We start from the raw sequence: 16,089 nt of genomic DNA, 5'->3' as shown, positions 1-16,089 counted from the left end.
GGAGAACAAACGAAACAAAGGACAAGGAAGGGAGGTAGTGTTCTTCACAACTTTGCAAACATTCTTGAATTCTTCAAATCTACCAAAGCCTTTAATGTAATGGAACTTGATTTCAGGGTGTTTGCATTGGTTTAAGTGAAGTGATGTCAAGTGCTGGGAAGAGCCAGTTGCTGAGTTTCATGCACAAGCTTATCCCTACCATTCGGACAGCACTTTGTGATCGGTTTGAGATTGTTTACTTGTATTTAAAGAAGCAATTTTGTTTCTGCTTTCCTGTATGAAAACTTTCTTACTGATTTTCTGATGTTATAGCATGACCTGAGGTTCGTGAATCGGCAGGGTTGGCATTCAGCACTCTCTACAAGGTACCACTAGTTAGTTCTTGGTGTGTTGACATACCTGTTTTTATATTTTAAATATTTGTTTGATGATGAATTGATGATGGTTCCTTGTGTAGACTGCTGGAATGCAAGAAATTGATGAGATTGTTCCGACACTTCTGCATGCTCTTGATGACAATCAAATCTCTGATACTGCTCTGGATGGATGGTTTGAAACAGATTTTAAGGTTGAAAATCGTTTGCAAATGTGTTTTTTCTTACATTTCTGCCTGGGCACCTTTTCTGATTTTTAAAATGTATTCGATGCTTTTTTCAGTGTCAGGACCAGTGCTGTGCTGCCTCATATCCTTCCCCAAGCTTGTGTCCACATTCCTCTTTCGTAAGTATTGTGTCTGTTTCTTATAGCGTTTTGTATACTAGTATTTCTTTATTATTTCCCAAGATCTTTGGTTTTATATCCAGTGCCTCAATGCACATGCTTTGGAAGCTTTAGCAGAGGTTGCTGGACCTGCTTTACTCACTGCAATGGGCTATACTGATATGGTAGGAACCTAATTTTTATGCCCATAATGCCATTTACTTGGTTTCCTCGTTCACATCATTTAAATTTGAGTCATTGCTTAATTTCATTTGTAAATTTGAGCCGTTGCATAATTTGCATTTGTAATGCTTTTACCTTGAAAATATAGGAGATTGAAAGTCTCGCCAAGAAAGCAGCAGAAACTGTTGTCACTGTAATTGATGAGGAAGGTATCGAGTTTTTGCTTTCGGAGGTTCTTAAAGGAGTTGGAGATATTCAGGCATGATTTATTGTTTTACATAATGATAATGTGACTTTCTTTCTTTGTATTGCATTCTTTAGCTAACACTATTTAAGTTTTTTTCTTCCAGGATTTAATCAGACAAAGTTCTGCATACTTGGAGTGATTCAGATTCAGCTACCGTGACGGTATTATTTTGATTCATTGCATGACATTAATACAATGCACTTCAATGTACTGGTTTATCTTACCGTGCTCCTTTACAGATTGCTTGGGAAGCATTGTTTAGTGCGATAAGTTCAGTTCCTAAAGGAGTTCTTCCTTTGTATATAAAGTTAGTTCGTGATGTATTCAAACATGCCGGGAGGATCAGTTCTATTACCTGGTTTTTGCCTCCGGAAAGCTCTTCAACCTGTGCTTCCTTTTTTCCTCCCGGTATTCCTGCTTATCTTTTGTTTGTGAACTTAAAGTTTACATTGAATGAATATCTTCATTTTCTAAAATTTTATAATTATTGCGCAGAAATCCATCCAAGAATTAGTATATTAATTCTATTAATCCTACATCAAGATTGTTTTTATTATTGCTGTTGTCGTTTTTGGAATCTGTTTCCCATTATTACAAGCATTGGTAACAAGTATTAGGATTGCAAGATTGTTGAGCTTTGATTGCATGGTTATGTGAATTTCCTTTATTATCTGTAGGGTCTTATAAGTGGATCTGCTGAATTAAGAGAGCAAGCAGCTTTTGGCGTTGGAGAGTTAATTGATGTGACAAGTGAGCAAGCATTAAAGGAGTTTGTCATTCCAATCACAGGGTATGAACTGTTACTATAGTTCTACACATTGCTTGTTTTGACTATGAGACTATTAAATGGATTGCAACCAACAAAATAAGCTATACGTAGACATTACGTTGCCTTTTTATGGTATGCAACAGTCCTCTACTTGTCTGAACCTTTGGCTCACCAGTGTAAGGCCATTTTAGATTGCTTGTTCATGAATTGTTATTTGGTGTAGGTCATTGATTCGTATAATAGGGGACTGATTCCCATTCCAAGTTAAAAGTGCCAATTCTCTCAACTTTGAGCATCATAATACGGAAGGGTGGGTTGGCCCTAAAGCCTTTTCTTCCCCAGCTTCAAACAACATTTGTTAAGTGTTTGCAGGATAATACAAGGTTAAGGTTAGATTCTAATACTTACGGTTCATCTTGAGACTCGTTTAGTATGTTTGGTTCAGTACTATGATGTATATTCCTATCTCATGCTATGCAAGTTGTTTGCAGGACTGTTCGATCTAGTGCTCTTGCCCTTGGTAAACTAAGTGCACTCACAACTAGGATTGATCCTTTGGTTGGTGATCTTTCATCTGCTTTGCAGGTGACATACTTCATCTTATGTTTCTTTTTTTGTTTCTTTTCTTTGGTTTTAACTTTCAAAATCTAATATTTTGGTGATATGCGCAACATGCTTCAGATGTTGGAATTGGTGAGGCTATTTTGACCGCTTTGAAAGGAGTGATCAAACATGCTGCCACTTGTTTGTGGAGATACTGGATCAGTTCTTTAGTAATGTTTGCGAGTTAGATTTGGTTTTTAACTTTCACAAGGTATGGTTTGACAGTCTTTCTCATTGTGAATCTCTGTATTTTCTTTTACTTCTAGTGTATTTAGCTTTTGTATGCTGCATTGTTTTCCTATGAAGGTATATCTAATCTTAGATGAATTCGTTCTCGCTGGGGAGCTCCAGGAAACAAGTAAGAAGGTGAGAGTAATCGCAAGAAGAAGGATTTTTCTCGCGCCTTATCCTTGTTCTGGTGAAATGTACTTTGCATAGATTTTTTAGAAAAAATGGATGTTTGATTTCTTCTGGAACTGCAGGCTATCATAGAGAGTTTGAATGAATTGGAGAAGTTGGAGTAAAGATTGATGATCCATGATGGCCAACCTTCATCCATATTCCAAAGTATGCACCTTTTTCATTTGCTCCCCTTTGATCTTTCTGAACATTTAGGATTATGCCCGCTTCTACTTGAGACTTTGAATCTCTAGAATTTATTTCGATTTTACTCGTAAAGAAGATGGATTGAGTGTTCATGTTCTAGGATTGAAGAAGACATTGTGATTGATAGGTCATTTCCTCGCCCTATTCATGATTGAGTTTGCTTCTGTCCTTTCGGTAGAGAGTGCTTTCATGTGAGATTGCTCAACTCTTTTTGTTTCGGTCCAATGTCATATCTTGTCAAACATGAAACATTTGTCTCGTCAATGATTATCTTAAAGCGCTTACTTAATTCACAACTTATTGAAGTTATTATGTATGATACGAAACATCATTTGTATTGAAGGAAGCAATTTTGTTTCTGCTTTCCTGTATGAAAAATTTCTTACTGATTTTCCGATGTTATAGCATGACCTGAGGTTCGTGAATCAGCAGGGTTGGCATTCAGCACTCTCTACATGGTACCACTTGTTAGTTCTTGGTGTGTTGTGACATACCAGTTTTTATATTTTAAATATTAGTTTGGTGATGAATTGATGATGGTTCATTGTGTAGACTGCTGGAATGAAAGCAATTGATTTGATGATAGTTTAAACATTAGTTTGATGATAAATGATAGTTCTTGGTGTGTTGTGACATACCAGTTTTTATATTTTAAATATTAGTTTGATGATGAATTGATGATGGTTCATTGTGTAGACTGCTGGAATGCAAGCAATTGATGAGATTGTTCCTACACTTCTGCATGCTCTGGAGGAAGATCAAACCTCTGATACTGCTCTGGATGGTTTAAAACAGATTTCTAGGTTGAAAACCATTTGCAAATGTGTATTTTCTTACATTTCTGCCTGGGCACCTTTTCTGATTTTTAAAATGTATTGGATGCTTCTTTCAGTGTCAGGACCAGTGCTGTGCTGCCTGCCTCATATCCTTCCCAAGCTTGTCTACCTTCCCCTTTCGTAAGTATTGTGACTATTTCTTATAGCTTTTTATTTTTTATTTTTTATTTTATTTCTTATAGCTTTTTATTTTTTATTTTTTTTTTATTTTTATTTTAATTTTTATTTATAGAGTAGTATTTCTTTATTATTCACAATGATCTTTGGTTTTATATCCAACGCCTTCAATGCACATGCCTTGGGAGCTTTAGCAGAGGTTGCTGGACCTGGTCTTGATGACCCCCTTGGTACCATGCTTCCTGCTTTACTCACTGCAATGGGCTATACTGATACGGTAGGAACCTAATTTTTATGCCATAGTGCCATTTACTTGGTTTCTAAGTTGATTTGTGTTTTTTTTTTTCATTGCATAATTTGCATTTGTCATGCTTTCACCTTGAAAATATCAGAGGTTCAAAGTCTCGCCAAGAAAGCTGCAGAAACTGTTGTCACTGTAATTGATGAGGAAGGTATCGAGTCTTTACTGTCGGAGCTTCTCAAAGGAGTTGGAGATATTCAGGCATGATTTATTGTTTTGGATAATGCTAATGTGACTTTCTTTTCTTTGTATTCCAATTTTTAGCTAACACTATTTAAGTTTTATTTTTCCAGGCTTCAATCAGACAAAGTTCTGCGTACTTAATTGGATATTTGAATTATTTATTCAAAACCAGTGGTCTATATCTTGTTGATGGGGCTCCAAATGTGATATCCACCCTGATTATTTTACTAAGTGATTCAGATTCAGCTACCGTGACGGTATTATTTTGATGCATTGCATGACATTAATACAATGCACTTTAATTAACTGGTTTATCTTACCGTGCTCCTTTACAGATTGCTTGGGAAGCATTTGTCTAGTGTTATAAGTTCAGTTCCTAAAGGAGTTCTTCCTTCGTATATAAAGTTGGTTCGTGATGTATACAAACATGCAGGGAGGGACCAGTTCTAAATTTCTAATACCTGGTTTTTGCCTCCGGAAAGCTCTTCAACCTGTGCGTGCTTCCTATTTCCCTCCAGGTATTCCTGCTTTGTTGTCCGACTGATTGCACTCTGGAGTGGTATCTTCTTCTTTCTCTTATTCTCACCATTGGTTGAATTCTTCAAATCTACTAAAGCCTTTAATGTAATGGAACTTGATTTCAGGGTAGTATTTGCAACTTGGTTTAAGTGAAGTGATGGCAAGTGCTGGGAAGAGCCAGTTGCTGAGTTTCATGGACAAGCTTATCCCTACCATTCGGACACCACTTTGTGATAGGTATGAGATTGTTTACTTGTATTGAAGGAAGCAATTTTGTTTCTGCTTTCCTGTATGAAAAATTTCTTACTGATTTTCTGATGTTATAGCATAACCTGAGGTTCGTGAATCAGCAGGGTTGGCATTCAGCTCTCTCTACAAGGTACCACTAGTTAGTTCATGGTGTGTGAATATTAGTTTGATGATGAATTGATGATGGTTCCTTGTGTAGACTGCTAGAATGCAAGCAATTGATGAGATTGTTCCGACACTTCTGCACGCTCTTGATGACGATCAAATCTCTGATACTGCTCTGGATGGTTTGAAATAGATTTTAAGGTTGAAAACCGTTTGCAGTGTATTTTCTTTGGGAGCTTTAGCAGAGGTTGCTGGACCTGGTTTACCCACTGCAATGGGCTATACTGATATGGTAGGAACCTAATTTTTATGCCCATAATGCCATTTACTTGGTTTCCTTGTTCACATCATTTAAATTTGAGTCATTGCTTAATTTCATTTGTAAATTTGAGCCGTTGCATAATTTGCATTTGTAATACTTTTACCTTGAAAATATAGGAGGTTCAAAGTCTCGCCAAGAAAGCAGCAGAAACTGTTGTTCACTGTAATTGATGAGGAAGGTATCGAGTTTTTGCTGTCGGAGGTTCTTAAAGGAGTTGGAGATATTCAGGCATGATTTATTGTTTTACATAATGATAATGTGATTTTCTTTCTTTGTATTGCATTCTTTAGCTAACACTATTTAAGTTTTATTCTTACAGGATTTAATCAGACAAAGTTCTGCATACTTAAAGTGATTCAGATTCAGCTACCGTGACGGTATTATTTTGATTCATTGCATGACATTAATACAATGCACTTCAATGTACTGGTTTATCTTACCGTGCTCCTTTACAGATTGCTTGGGAAGCATTGTTTCGTGCGATAAGTTCAGTTCCAAAGGAGTTCTTCCTTCGTATATAAAGTTGGTTCAGTTCAGTATCAATGTTTTTCCCATGAGCTTGAAAGTGTATTCTGTTCATTTGGTTATATGTGCATTAACCAGTTTTTAACTGTGATTTAGGATGCGGAGAGTAGCATATTCCATGAAGTTGATTGGCATCGAATTGAACTAGATGAAGCACTCACCATAAAATCCTGGAGAACTGTGAGTGCTAGGGCTGCATTCACATTGTCTGCACATTGCAGGTGGTGTCTCACTGGTATGGACTTCAGGTATGTTTCCGCATCTAAGTTCCCATTTATCATATTTCCTAAAAAAATGAAGCTTTCATAAGACCGTCTCATTTGATAGAAATCTGATTTATGTTAATGATGTCCTCACTAATTGCTGCAGAGTAATTTGCAAGATCTTTACAGCCTTCTGTGTTTCTTGCATGTTGAGCCATGGTGCAACTGGGCATGGTATGTTTTCTATATTACTAACTGTATATATACATGCTAATAAGTTTAACAGAATTACTTAATTGTTTGCTATCTTTTAGGTGGAATAAGTTAATACAGAGACCTTATGAGAATGGTGATCAGAGAGCATTGAAACTGATTAAGGCAATTCTTAGGCCTCTAATGCTTAGGAGAACAAAGGCAACAAAGAACAAAGGAAGGGAGGTAGTTCATTGTCTTCTTCTTTTTTTTTTTTTTTTTTTTTTTTTTTTTTCTAGTTTTCTTGAAAACTCAAAGTTTACTTGAGAGGCAAAGCCTTATCTGGCAGCTTATTGATGCCTTGTTCCTTGAATTAGTCCAATTCTTGTCCTGCCACCAACTGACATCCAAGTCATTGAGTGTGAACAGTCAGAAGCAGAGCGTGATGTCTATGATGCCCTCTACTAGAAATCTAAAGTAAGATTTGCAGCCCCAGCAAGTTTGTTTGGTTTCCCATTTTCTCATGCTCTTTAAATACCCTCCAAGAAAGCTCTGATTTGTGTGTGTGTTAGAAGTAATAGCATTTTCAAGGGTTCTTTCAGATTATTCAGACATGTGGTTCGAAATCTGATATGCATTTTTGGGACTGGGAACTGACAGTTTGTTGTTGATGAACCAGGTCCAGTTTGACGAATTTGTAGCACAAGGCAAAGTTCTTCACAACTTTGCAAACATTCTCCATCCTTTTCTTGTGATGAGGTGAAATGCCATTAGAGCTTTACTGTGCAGGTCCAGTTTGACGAATTTGTAGCACAAGGCAAAGTTTGTCACAACTTTGCAAACATTCTCCATCCTTTTCTTGTGATGAAGTGAAATGCCATTAGAGCTTTACTGTGCATGTCTCTATAATGAAATATACTCTGATCTCTAAAACAGTTTATTTCCCCTAAATCTGCAGCCGGGCCCGATGTAGACTAATATGCAAACAAGCTTGCCCAGAAGATTCTTGAAACAAACCCTGATTTGGACAAGGTTGCACAAAAGTATGTTAGGAACAAACCCTGATTTGGGCTAACCTGATATGGTAGGAACCTAATTTTTATGCCATAATACCATTTACTTGGTTTCCTCATTCACATCAAATATAGGAGGTTCAAAGTCTCGCCAAGAAAGCAGCAGAAATTGTTGTCACTGTAATTGATGAGAAAGGTATCGAGATTTTGCTGTCAGAGGTTCTTAATGGAGTTGGAGATATTCCGGCATGATTTATTGTTTTGCATAATGATAATGTTGACTTTCTTTCTTTGTATTGTATTCTTTGGCTAACACTATTTGTATTCATTGGATGACATTATTATAATGCACTTCAATTTAGTGGTTTATCTTACAGATTGCTTGGGAAGCATTGTCTTGTGTTATAAGTTCAGTTCCTAAAGGAGTTCTTCCTTTGTAACTAAAGTTGGTTCATGATGTATACAAACATGGTGGGAGGTCCAGTTCTAATACCTGGGTTTTGCCTCCGGAAAGCTCTTCAACGTGTGCTTCCTATTTCCCTCCAGGTATTCCTGCTTTGTTCTTCAACTGATTGCACCTTCTTCTTTCTCTTATTCACTATTTGTTGAATTCTTCAAATCTACCAAAGCCTTTAATGTAATGGAACTTGATTTCAGGGTGTTTGCATTGTTTAAGTGAAGTGATGGCAAGTGCTGGGAAGAGCCAGTTGCTTAGTTTCATGCACAAGCTTATCCCTACCATTCGGACAGCACTTTGTACTAGGTTTGAGATTGTTTACTTGTATTGAAAGAAGCAATTTTGTTTCTGCTTTCCTGTATGAATTTTTTTTTTTAATGTAATGGAACTTGATTTCAGGGTGTTTGCATTGGTTTAAGTGAAGTGATGGCAAGTGCTGGGAAGAGCCAGTTGCTGAGTTTCATGCACAAGCTTATCCCTAGCATTCGGACAGCACTTTGTGATCGGGTTGAGATTGTTTACTTGTATTGAAAGAAGCAATTTTGTTTCTGCTTTCCTGCATGAAAACTTTCTTACTGATTTTCTGATGTTATAGCATGACCTGAGGTTCGTGAATCGGCAGGGTTGGCATTCAGCACTCTCTACAAGGTACCACTAGTTAGTTCTTGGTGTGTTGACATACCTGTTTTTATATTTTAAATATTTGTTTGATGATGAATTGATGATGGTTCCTTGTGTAGACTGCTGGAATGCAAGAAATTGATGAGATTGTTCCGACACTTCTGCATGCTCTTGATGACGATCAAATCTCTGATACTGCTCTGGATGGTTTGAAACAGATTTTAAGGTTGAAAATCGTTTGCAAATGTGTTTTTTCTTACATTTCTGCCTGGGCACCTTTTCTGATTTTTATAATGTATTGGATGCTCTTTTCAGTGTCAGGACCAGTGCTGTGCTGCCTCATATCCTTCCCAAGCTTGTGTCCACATTCCTCTTTCGTAAGTATTGTATCTGTTTCTTATAGCGTTTTGTATACTAGTATTTCTTTATTATTTCCAAATATCTTTGGTTTTATATCCAGTGCCTCAATGCACATGCTTTGAGAGCTTTAGCAGAGGTTGCTGGACCTGCTTTACTCACTGCAATGGGCTATACTGATATTATGGTAGGAACCTAATTTTTATGCCCATAATGCCATTTACTTGGTTTCCTCGTTCACATCATTTAAATTTGAGTCATTGCTTAATTTCATTTGTAAATTTGAGCCGTTGCATAATTTGCATTTGTAATGCTTTTACCTTGAAAATATAGGAGATTGAAAGTCTCGCCAAGAAAGCAGCAGAAACTGTTGTCACTGTAATTGATGAGGAAGGTATCAAGTTTTTGCTGTCGGAGGTTCTTAAAGGAGTTGGAGATATTCAAGCATGATTTATTGTTTTACATAATGATAATGTGACTTTCTTTCTTTGTATTGCATTCTTTAGCTAACACTATTTAAGTTTTATTCTTCCAGGATTTAATCAGACAAAGTTCTGCATACTTAAAGTGATTCAGATTCAGCTACCGTGACGGTATTATTTTGATTCATTGCATGACATTAATACAATGCACTTCAATTGTACTGGTTTATCTTACCGTGCTCCTTTACAGATTGCTTGGGAAGCATTGTTTAGTGCGATAAGTTCAGTTCCGAAGGAGTTCTTCCTTCGTATATAAAGTTGGTTCGTGAAGGAGTGTGAACATTTTCTCTGGTGAAGCAACTGCAGAATTTCCTTCTGCATTGGAAACAGCAAGAGGGGGAGTGAGTTTTATTTTGTTACTCCAATTTAATATCTTGATGTCCTGGTTTTTGTTGTTGTTGCATATATTAATTTCTCTGCGAAATGTGGTTTCTGCAGATCTTAGAAGATGCTATGGGCCTGGGGTAAACTGTAATGACAATTGCTCTAATACTTGCTAGGCCGGGCAAGGGTATCCCTGATAATCAAGAACTTGCTGAGGACATGCCTATTACTTAGCATTCTAGGAACAGAAGGATTAAAGGTGGCACTTTCATTGTTTGTCCTATGGCATTACTTGGTCAATGGAAGGTGTGTCACTTCATTGTTCGTCCTATGGCATTACTTGGTCAATGGAAGGTGTAACACTTCATTGTTCGTCCTAATGGCATTACTTGGTCAATGGAAGGTGAGTTTATTAGTCTGTAGCCCCTTTCTTGCTTAATGTCAATATGAAAATGTGTCTGATATTGATTATAATTCTCATAACAGGATGAACTTGAAGCCCATTCAAAGCCAGATAGCATTTCTGTTTTTGTTCATTATGGTGGGGAAAGAAGTAATGACCCTAGAGTGATAGTAGAAACAGATGTGGTCTTGACAACCTATGGTAAGTAATCCAGCCTTTTTCAGATCAGTATCAATGTTTTTCCCATGAGCTTGAAAGTGTATTTATTCTGTTCATTTGGTTCTATGTGCATTAACCAGTTTTTAACTGTGATTTAGGATGCGGAGAGTAGCATATTCCATGAAGTTGATTGGCATCGAATTGTACTGGATGAAGCACTCACCATAAAATCCTGGAGAACTGTGAGTGCTAGGGCTGCATTCACATTGTCTGCACATTGCAGGTGGTGTCTCACTGGTATTCCACTTCAGGTATGTTTCCTCATCTAAATTCCCATTTATCATATTTCCTAAAAAAATGAGGCTTTCATAAGACCGTCTCATTTGATAGAAATCTGATTTATGTTAATGATGTCCTCACTAATTGCTGCAGAATAATTTGCAAGATCTTTACAGCCTTCTGTGTTTCTTGCATGTTGAGCAATGGTGCAATTGGGCATGGTATGTTTTCTATATTACTAACTGTATATATACATGGTAATAAGTTTAACTGAATTACTTCAATGTACTTGTTTATCTTACTGTGCTCCTTTACAGATTGCTTGGGAAGCATTGTCTAGTGTGATAAGTTCAGTTCCTAAAGAAGTTCTTCCTTTGTATATAAAGTTGGTTCGTGATGTATTCAAACATGCAGGGAGGATCAGTTCCAATACCTGGTTTTTGCCTCCGGACAGCTCTTCAACATGTGCTTCCTTTTTTCCTCCAGGTATTCCTGCTTATCTTTTGTTTATGAACTTAAAGTTTACATTGAAAGAATCTCTTCATTTTCTAATATTTTATAATTTTATTAATCCTACATCAAGATTGTTTTTATTATTGCTGTTGTCGTTTTTGGAATCTGTTTCCCATTATTACAAGCATTGGTAACATGTATTAGGATTGCAAGATTGTTGAGCTTTGATTGCATGGTTATGTGAATTTCCTTTATTATCTGTAGGGTCTTATAAGTGGAGCTGCTGAATTAAGAGAGCAAGCAGCTTTTGGCGTTGGAGAGTTAATTGATGTGACAAGTGAGCAAGCATTAAAGGAGTTTGTCATTCCAATCACAGGGTATGAACTGTTACTATAGTTCTACACATTGCTTGTTTTGACTATGAGACTATTAAATGGATTGCAACCAACAAAATAAGCTATACGTAGACATTACGTTGCCTATTTATGGTATGCAGTGAACTATGTCCTTTATTAGTGTATCAACTATAAAACAGTCCTCTACTTGTCTGAACCTTTGGCTCACCAGTGTAAGGCCAATTTAGATTGCTTGTTCGTGAATTGTTATTTGGTGTAGGTCATTGATTCGTATAATAGGGGACAGATTCCCATTCCAAGTTAAAAGTGCCAATTCTCTCAACTTTGAGCATCATAAGACGGAAGGGTGGGTTGGCCCTAAAGCCTTTTCTTCCCCAGCTTCAAACAACATTTGTTAAGTGTTTGTAGGATAATACAAGGTTAAGGTTAGATTCTAATACTTATGGTTTTTCGGTTCATCTTGAGACTCATTTAGTATGTTTGGTTCAGTACTATGATGTATATTCCTATCTCATGCTATGCAAGTTGTTTGCAGGACTGTTCGATCTAGTGCTCTTGCCCTTGGTAAACTAAGTGCACTCACAACTAGGATTGATCCTTTGGTTGGTGATCTTTCATCTGCTTTGCAGGTGACGTACTTCATCTTATGTTTCTTTTTTTTGTTTCTTTTCTTTGGTTTTAACTTTCAAAATCTAATATTGTGGTGATATGCGCAGCAGGCTTCAGATGTTGGAATTGGTGAGGCTATTTTGACCGCTTTGAAAGGAGTGATCAAACATGCTGCCACTTGTTTGTGGAGATACTGGATCACTTCTTTAGTAATGTTTGCGAGTTAGATTTGGTTTTTAACTTTCACAAGGTATGATTTGTCAGTCTTTCTCATTGTGAATCTCTGTATTTTCTTTTACTTCTAGTGTATTTACCTTTTTATGCTGCATTGTTTTCCTTTGAAAGGAGTGATCAAACATGCTGCCACTTGTTTGTGGAGATACTGGATCACTTCTTTAGTAATGTTTGCGAGTTAGATTTGGTTTTTAACTTTCACAAGGTATGGTTTGTCAGTCTTTCTCATTGTGAATCTCTGTATTTTCTTTTACTTCTAGTGTATTTACCTTTTTATGCTGCATTGTTTTCCTATGAAGGTATATCTAATCTTAGATGATTTCGTTCTCGCTGGGGAGCTCCAATAAACAAGTAAGAAGGTGAGAGTAATCGCAAGAAGAAGGATTTTTCTCGCACCTTATCCTTGTTCTGGTGAAATGTACTTTGCATAGATTTTTTAGAAAAAATGGATGTTTGATTTCTTCTGGAACTGCAGGCTATTATAGAGAGGTTGAATGAATTGGAGAAGTTGGAGTGAAGAGTGATGATCCATGATGGCCAACCTTCATCCATATTCCAAAGTATGCACCTTTTTCATTTGCTGCTCCCCTTTGATCTTTCTGAACATTTAGGATTATGCCTGCTTCTGTTTGAGACTTTGAATCTCTAGAATTTCTTTCGATTTTACTCGTAAAGAAGATGGATTGAGTGTTCATGTCATAGGATTGAAGAAGACATTGTGATTGCTGGGTCATTTCCTCCCCCTATTCATGATTCAGTTTGCTTCTGAACTTTAGATAGAGAGTGTTTTCATGTGAGAGTGCTTTATATCCAGTGCCTTCTCAATGCACATGCTTTGGGAGCTTTAGCAGAGGTTGCTGGACCTGGTCTTGATCTCCACCTTGGTACCATCCTTCATGCTTTACTCACTGCAATGGGCTATACTGATATTCAGGCATGATTTATTGTTTTACATAATGATTATGTGACTTTCTTTTCTTTTTATTCCCATTCTTTAGCTAACACTATTTAAGTTTTATTCTTCCAGGCATCAATCAGACAAAGTTCTGCATGCTTAATTGGATATTTATCCTAAACCAGTGATCTATATCTTGTTGATGAGGCTCCAAATGTGATATCCACCCTGATTCAGATTCAGGTACCGTGATGGTATTATTTTGATTCATTGCATGACATTTATACACCGCACTTCAATGTACTAGTTTATCTTGCCATGCTCTTTTACAGGTTGCTTAGGGAGCATCGTCTAGTGTGATAAGACGATCAGTTCCTAGAGAAGTTCTTCCTTTGTATATAAAGTTGGTTCTGATGCAGTATCAACTTCCAGGGATAAAGAACGTAGGAATAAAAAGGTAAAGGAGTGTGCATTTTACTCCAAATGGTGGTACAATCTGTTTATTGTTTATGCTTCCTGTTGATTTGCAAACATGCAGGGAGGACCAGTTCTAATACCTGGAAATCTCTGCACCCTATTCTTCCTATTTTCTTCCATGTGAACTTAAAGTTTTCATACTTTCTCTTCATTTGTATACCATTATTACAAGCATTGGCCACAAGTATTAAGAATGCAAGATTGTTGAGCTTTGAGCTTTGATTGCATGGTAATGTGAATTTCCTCAATTATCTGTAGGGGGTCTTATAAGCGGATCTTCTAAATTAAGAGAGCAAGCAGCTTTAGGCCTTGGAGAGTTAAGTGACGTGACAAGTGATCAAGCATTAAAGGAGTTTGTCATTCCAATCACAGGGTATGAGCTGTTACTATAGTTCTACACATTGCTAGTTTTGACTGAGACTATTAAAAGGATTGCAACCAACAAAATAAGTTATACGTAGACATTACGTTGCCTATATATGGTATGCAGTGAACTATGCCCTTTATTAGTGTACAGTCCTCTACTTGTCTGAACCTTTGGGTCACCAGTTTAACGCCATTCTAGATTGCTTGTTCATGAATTGTTATTTGGTGTAGGTCGTTCATTCGTATAATAGGGGGACAGATTCCCATGGCAAGTTAAAAGTTCAATTCTCTCAACTTTGAGCATCATAATATGGAAGGGTGGGTTGGCCCTAATGCCTTTTCTTCCCCAGCTTCAAACAACATTCTAGATTGCTTATTCATGAATTGTTATTTGGTGTAGGTCGTTCATTCGTATAATAGGGGACAGATTCCCATGGCAAGTTAAAAGTTCAATTCTCTCAACTTTGAGCATCATAATATGGAAGGGTGGGTTGGCCCTAATGCCTTTTCTTCCCCAGCTTCAAACAACATTTGTTAAGTGTTTGCAGGATATTACTAGGTTAGCTTTTAATACTTATGGTTTTCAGTTCTTTTTGAGACTCGTTTATTCTGTTCGGTTCGGTACTATGGTGTATGTATATTCCTAGCTCATGCTATGCACTTTGTTTGCAGGACTGTTCGATCAAGTGCTGCTCTTGCCCTTGGTAAACTAAGTGCACTCACAACTAGGATTGATCCTTTGGTTAGTGATCTTTTATCTGCTTTATAGGTGACATACTTCTTCTTATGCTTTTTTTTTTTCTTTGGTTTTAACTTTCAAAATCTAATATTGTGGTGATATGGGCAGCAGGCTTCAGATGTTGGAATTCGTGAGGATATGTTGGAATTCGTGAGGATATTTCTTCCCCAGCTTCAAACGACATTTGTTAAGTGTTTGCAGGATAATACAAGGTTAAGGTTAGATTCTAATACTTATGGTTTTTCGGTTCATCTTGAGACTCATTTTGTATGTTTGGTTCGGTACTACGATGTATATTCCTAGCTCATGCTATGCAAGTTGTTTGCAGGACTGTTCGATCAAGTGCTGCTCTTGCCCTTGGTAAACTAAGTGCACTCACAACTAGGATTGGTAAGATCTGTGTTAGGTTCTAATACCTGGTTTTTGCCCCCGGAAAGTTCTTCAACCTGTGCTTCCTATGTTCCTCCAGGTATTCCTGCTTATCTTTTGTTTGTGAACTTAAAATATAAATGGATAGAATCTCTTTATTTGTATACCAAATTTTCTAATATTCAATAATTATAGCATAGAAATTCTTCCAAGAATTATTATATTTGCACTTTAGATGGCATATTCGATTATTCTCTTAATGTTTGATATCATTTTCTACCTTCTAAATCTTCAGAAGCTGCAAAGGCAGAGGAAGCTAAAGATGAAGTTGAGATGGATGGATATGATGATGACGATGAGTCTGATAGTGAAATGGCAGATGATGATGAGGGATGGAGATGAAGCTATGATCCGAGGATAAGCTGAAAGGTTAGTATGCATTTTTATATCTTGCATTTCATTTGTGGACATTAATTTCTGAATCTAATACATGGTGAAAATCTATTTCAGATTTATGTTCGAGAACGAGCAGCCCCATTTATTTCAATGGCAGAAATGGTGAGGAAGTTTGAATCTAGTACAAGTCAGATGTCAATGCCACACATGAATTGTTCCATGTTACATGTAAATACAAATAACTTGCTTAAAAGTTTTATTATTTTTCTAGTATGTTTTCTTTAAAAATTTGAACTATTTTTCAGGATGGTATGACTGGATCAGTGCAGAGGAAGCCTAAGCTTACACTGACAAGTCCTAAGGATCCTGAACTTGAAGCAGCTCAACGTTACTATCCTATAAAGCTTATGAGCTCCGCTCAGCTCAGCTCATAATATACTA

At 36.9% G+C, this 16,089-nt stretch overlaps 1 protein-coding gene and 2 long non-coding RNA genes across 3 annotated transcripts; all 3 read left to right on the top strand.

Annotated features, from left to right (window-relative positions):
• Positions 1-87: 87 nt before the first annotated feature.
• LOC109170163 lies at positions 88-14,696 on the top strand. Its single transcript, XM_019319154.1, has 10 exons — positions 88-223; positions 313-365; positions 458-568; positions 658-720; positions 804-884; positions 1,031-1,070; positions 4,505-4,562; positions 4,655-4,674; positions 11,614-11,695; positions 14,545-14,696. The coding sequence occupies exons 3-9, from the start codon at positions 467-469 to the stop codon at positions 11,661-11,663; spliced, it is 414 nt and encodes a 137-aa protein (XP_019174699.1). The 5' UTR covers positions 88-223; positions 313-365; positions 458-466; the 3' UTR covers positions 11,664-11,695; positions 14,545-14,696.
• Positions 2,680-3,904, top strand: LOC109170173. Its single transcript, XR_002052374.1, has 5 exons — positions 2,680-2,717; positions 2,808-2,867; positions 2,984-3,068; positions 3,513-3,565; positions 3,804-3,904. It is a non-coding gene; the product is annotated as an uncharacterized LOC109170173 (long non-coding RNA).
• LOC109170167 lies at positions 9,854-10,530 on the top strand. Its single transcript, XR_002052368.1, has 3 exons — positions 9,854-9,930; positions 10,028-10,219; positions 10,400-10,530. It is a non-coding gene; the product is annotated as an uncharacterized LOC109170167 (long non-coding RNA).
• Positions 14,697-16,089: the final 1,393 nt, after the last annotated feature.

This window comes from Ipomoea nil, unplaced genomic scaffold (assembly GCF_001879475.1).
Source record: "Ipomoea nil cultivar Tokyo-kokei standard unplaced genomic scaffold, Asagao_1.1 scaffold3321, whole genome shotgun sequence".
NCBI lineage: Eukaryota > Viridiplantae > Streptophyta > Magnoliopsida > Solanales > Convolvulaceae > Ipomoea > Ipomoea nil.
The sequence above is the reverse complement of the archived record's forward strand: the minus strand, read 5'-3'. Positions and strand labels throughout refer to the sequence as shown.

Excerpts from the sequence above, each read along its gene's own strand:
- LOC109170163 (XM_019319154.1), top strand. The coding sequence starts at position 467 with ATGCAAGAAATTGATGAGATTGTTCCGACACTTCTGCATGCTCTTGAT. Across the intron at positions 569-657 it reads GGTTTGAAACAGATTTTAAG|TGTCAGGACCAGTGCTGTGC; the intron begins GTTGAAAATCGT and ends TGCTTTTTTCAG. Across the intron at positions 4,675-11,613 it reads GCTTCAATCAGACAAAGTTC|TGCTTGTTTTGACTATGAGA; the intron begins TGCGTACTTAAT and ends AGTTCTACACAT.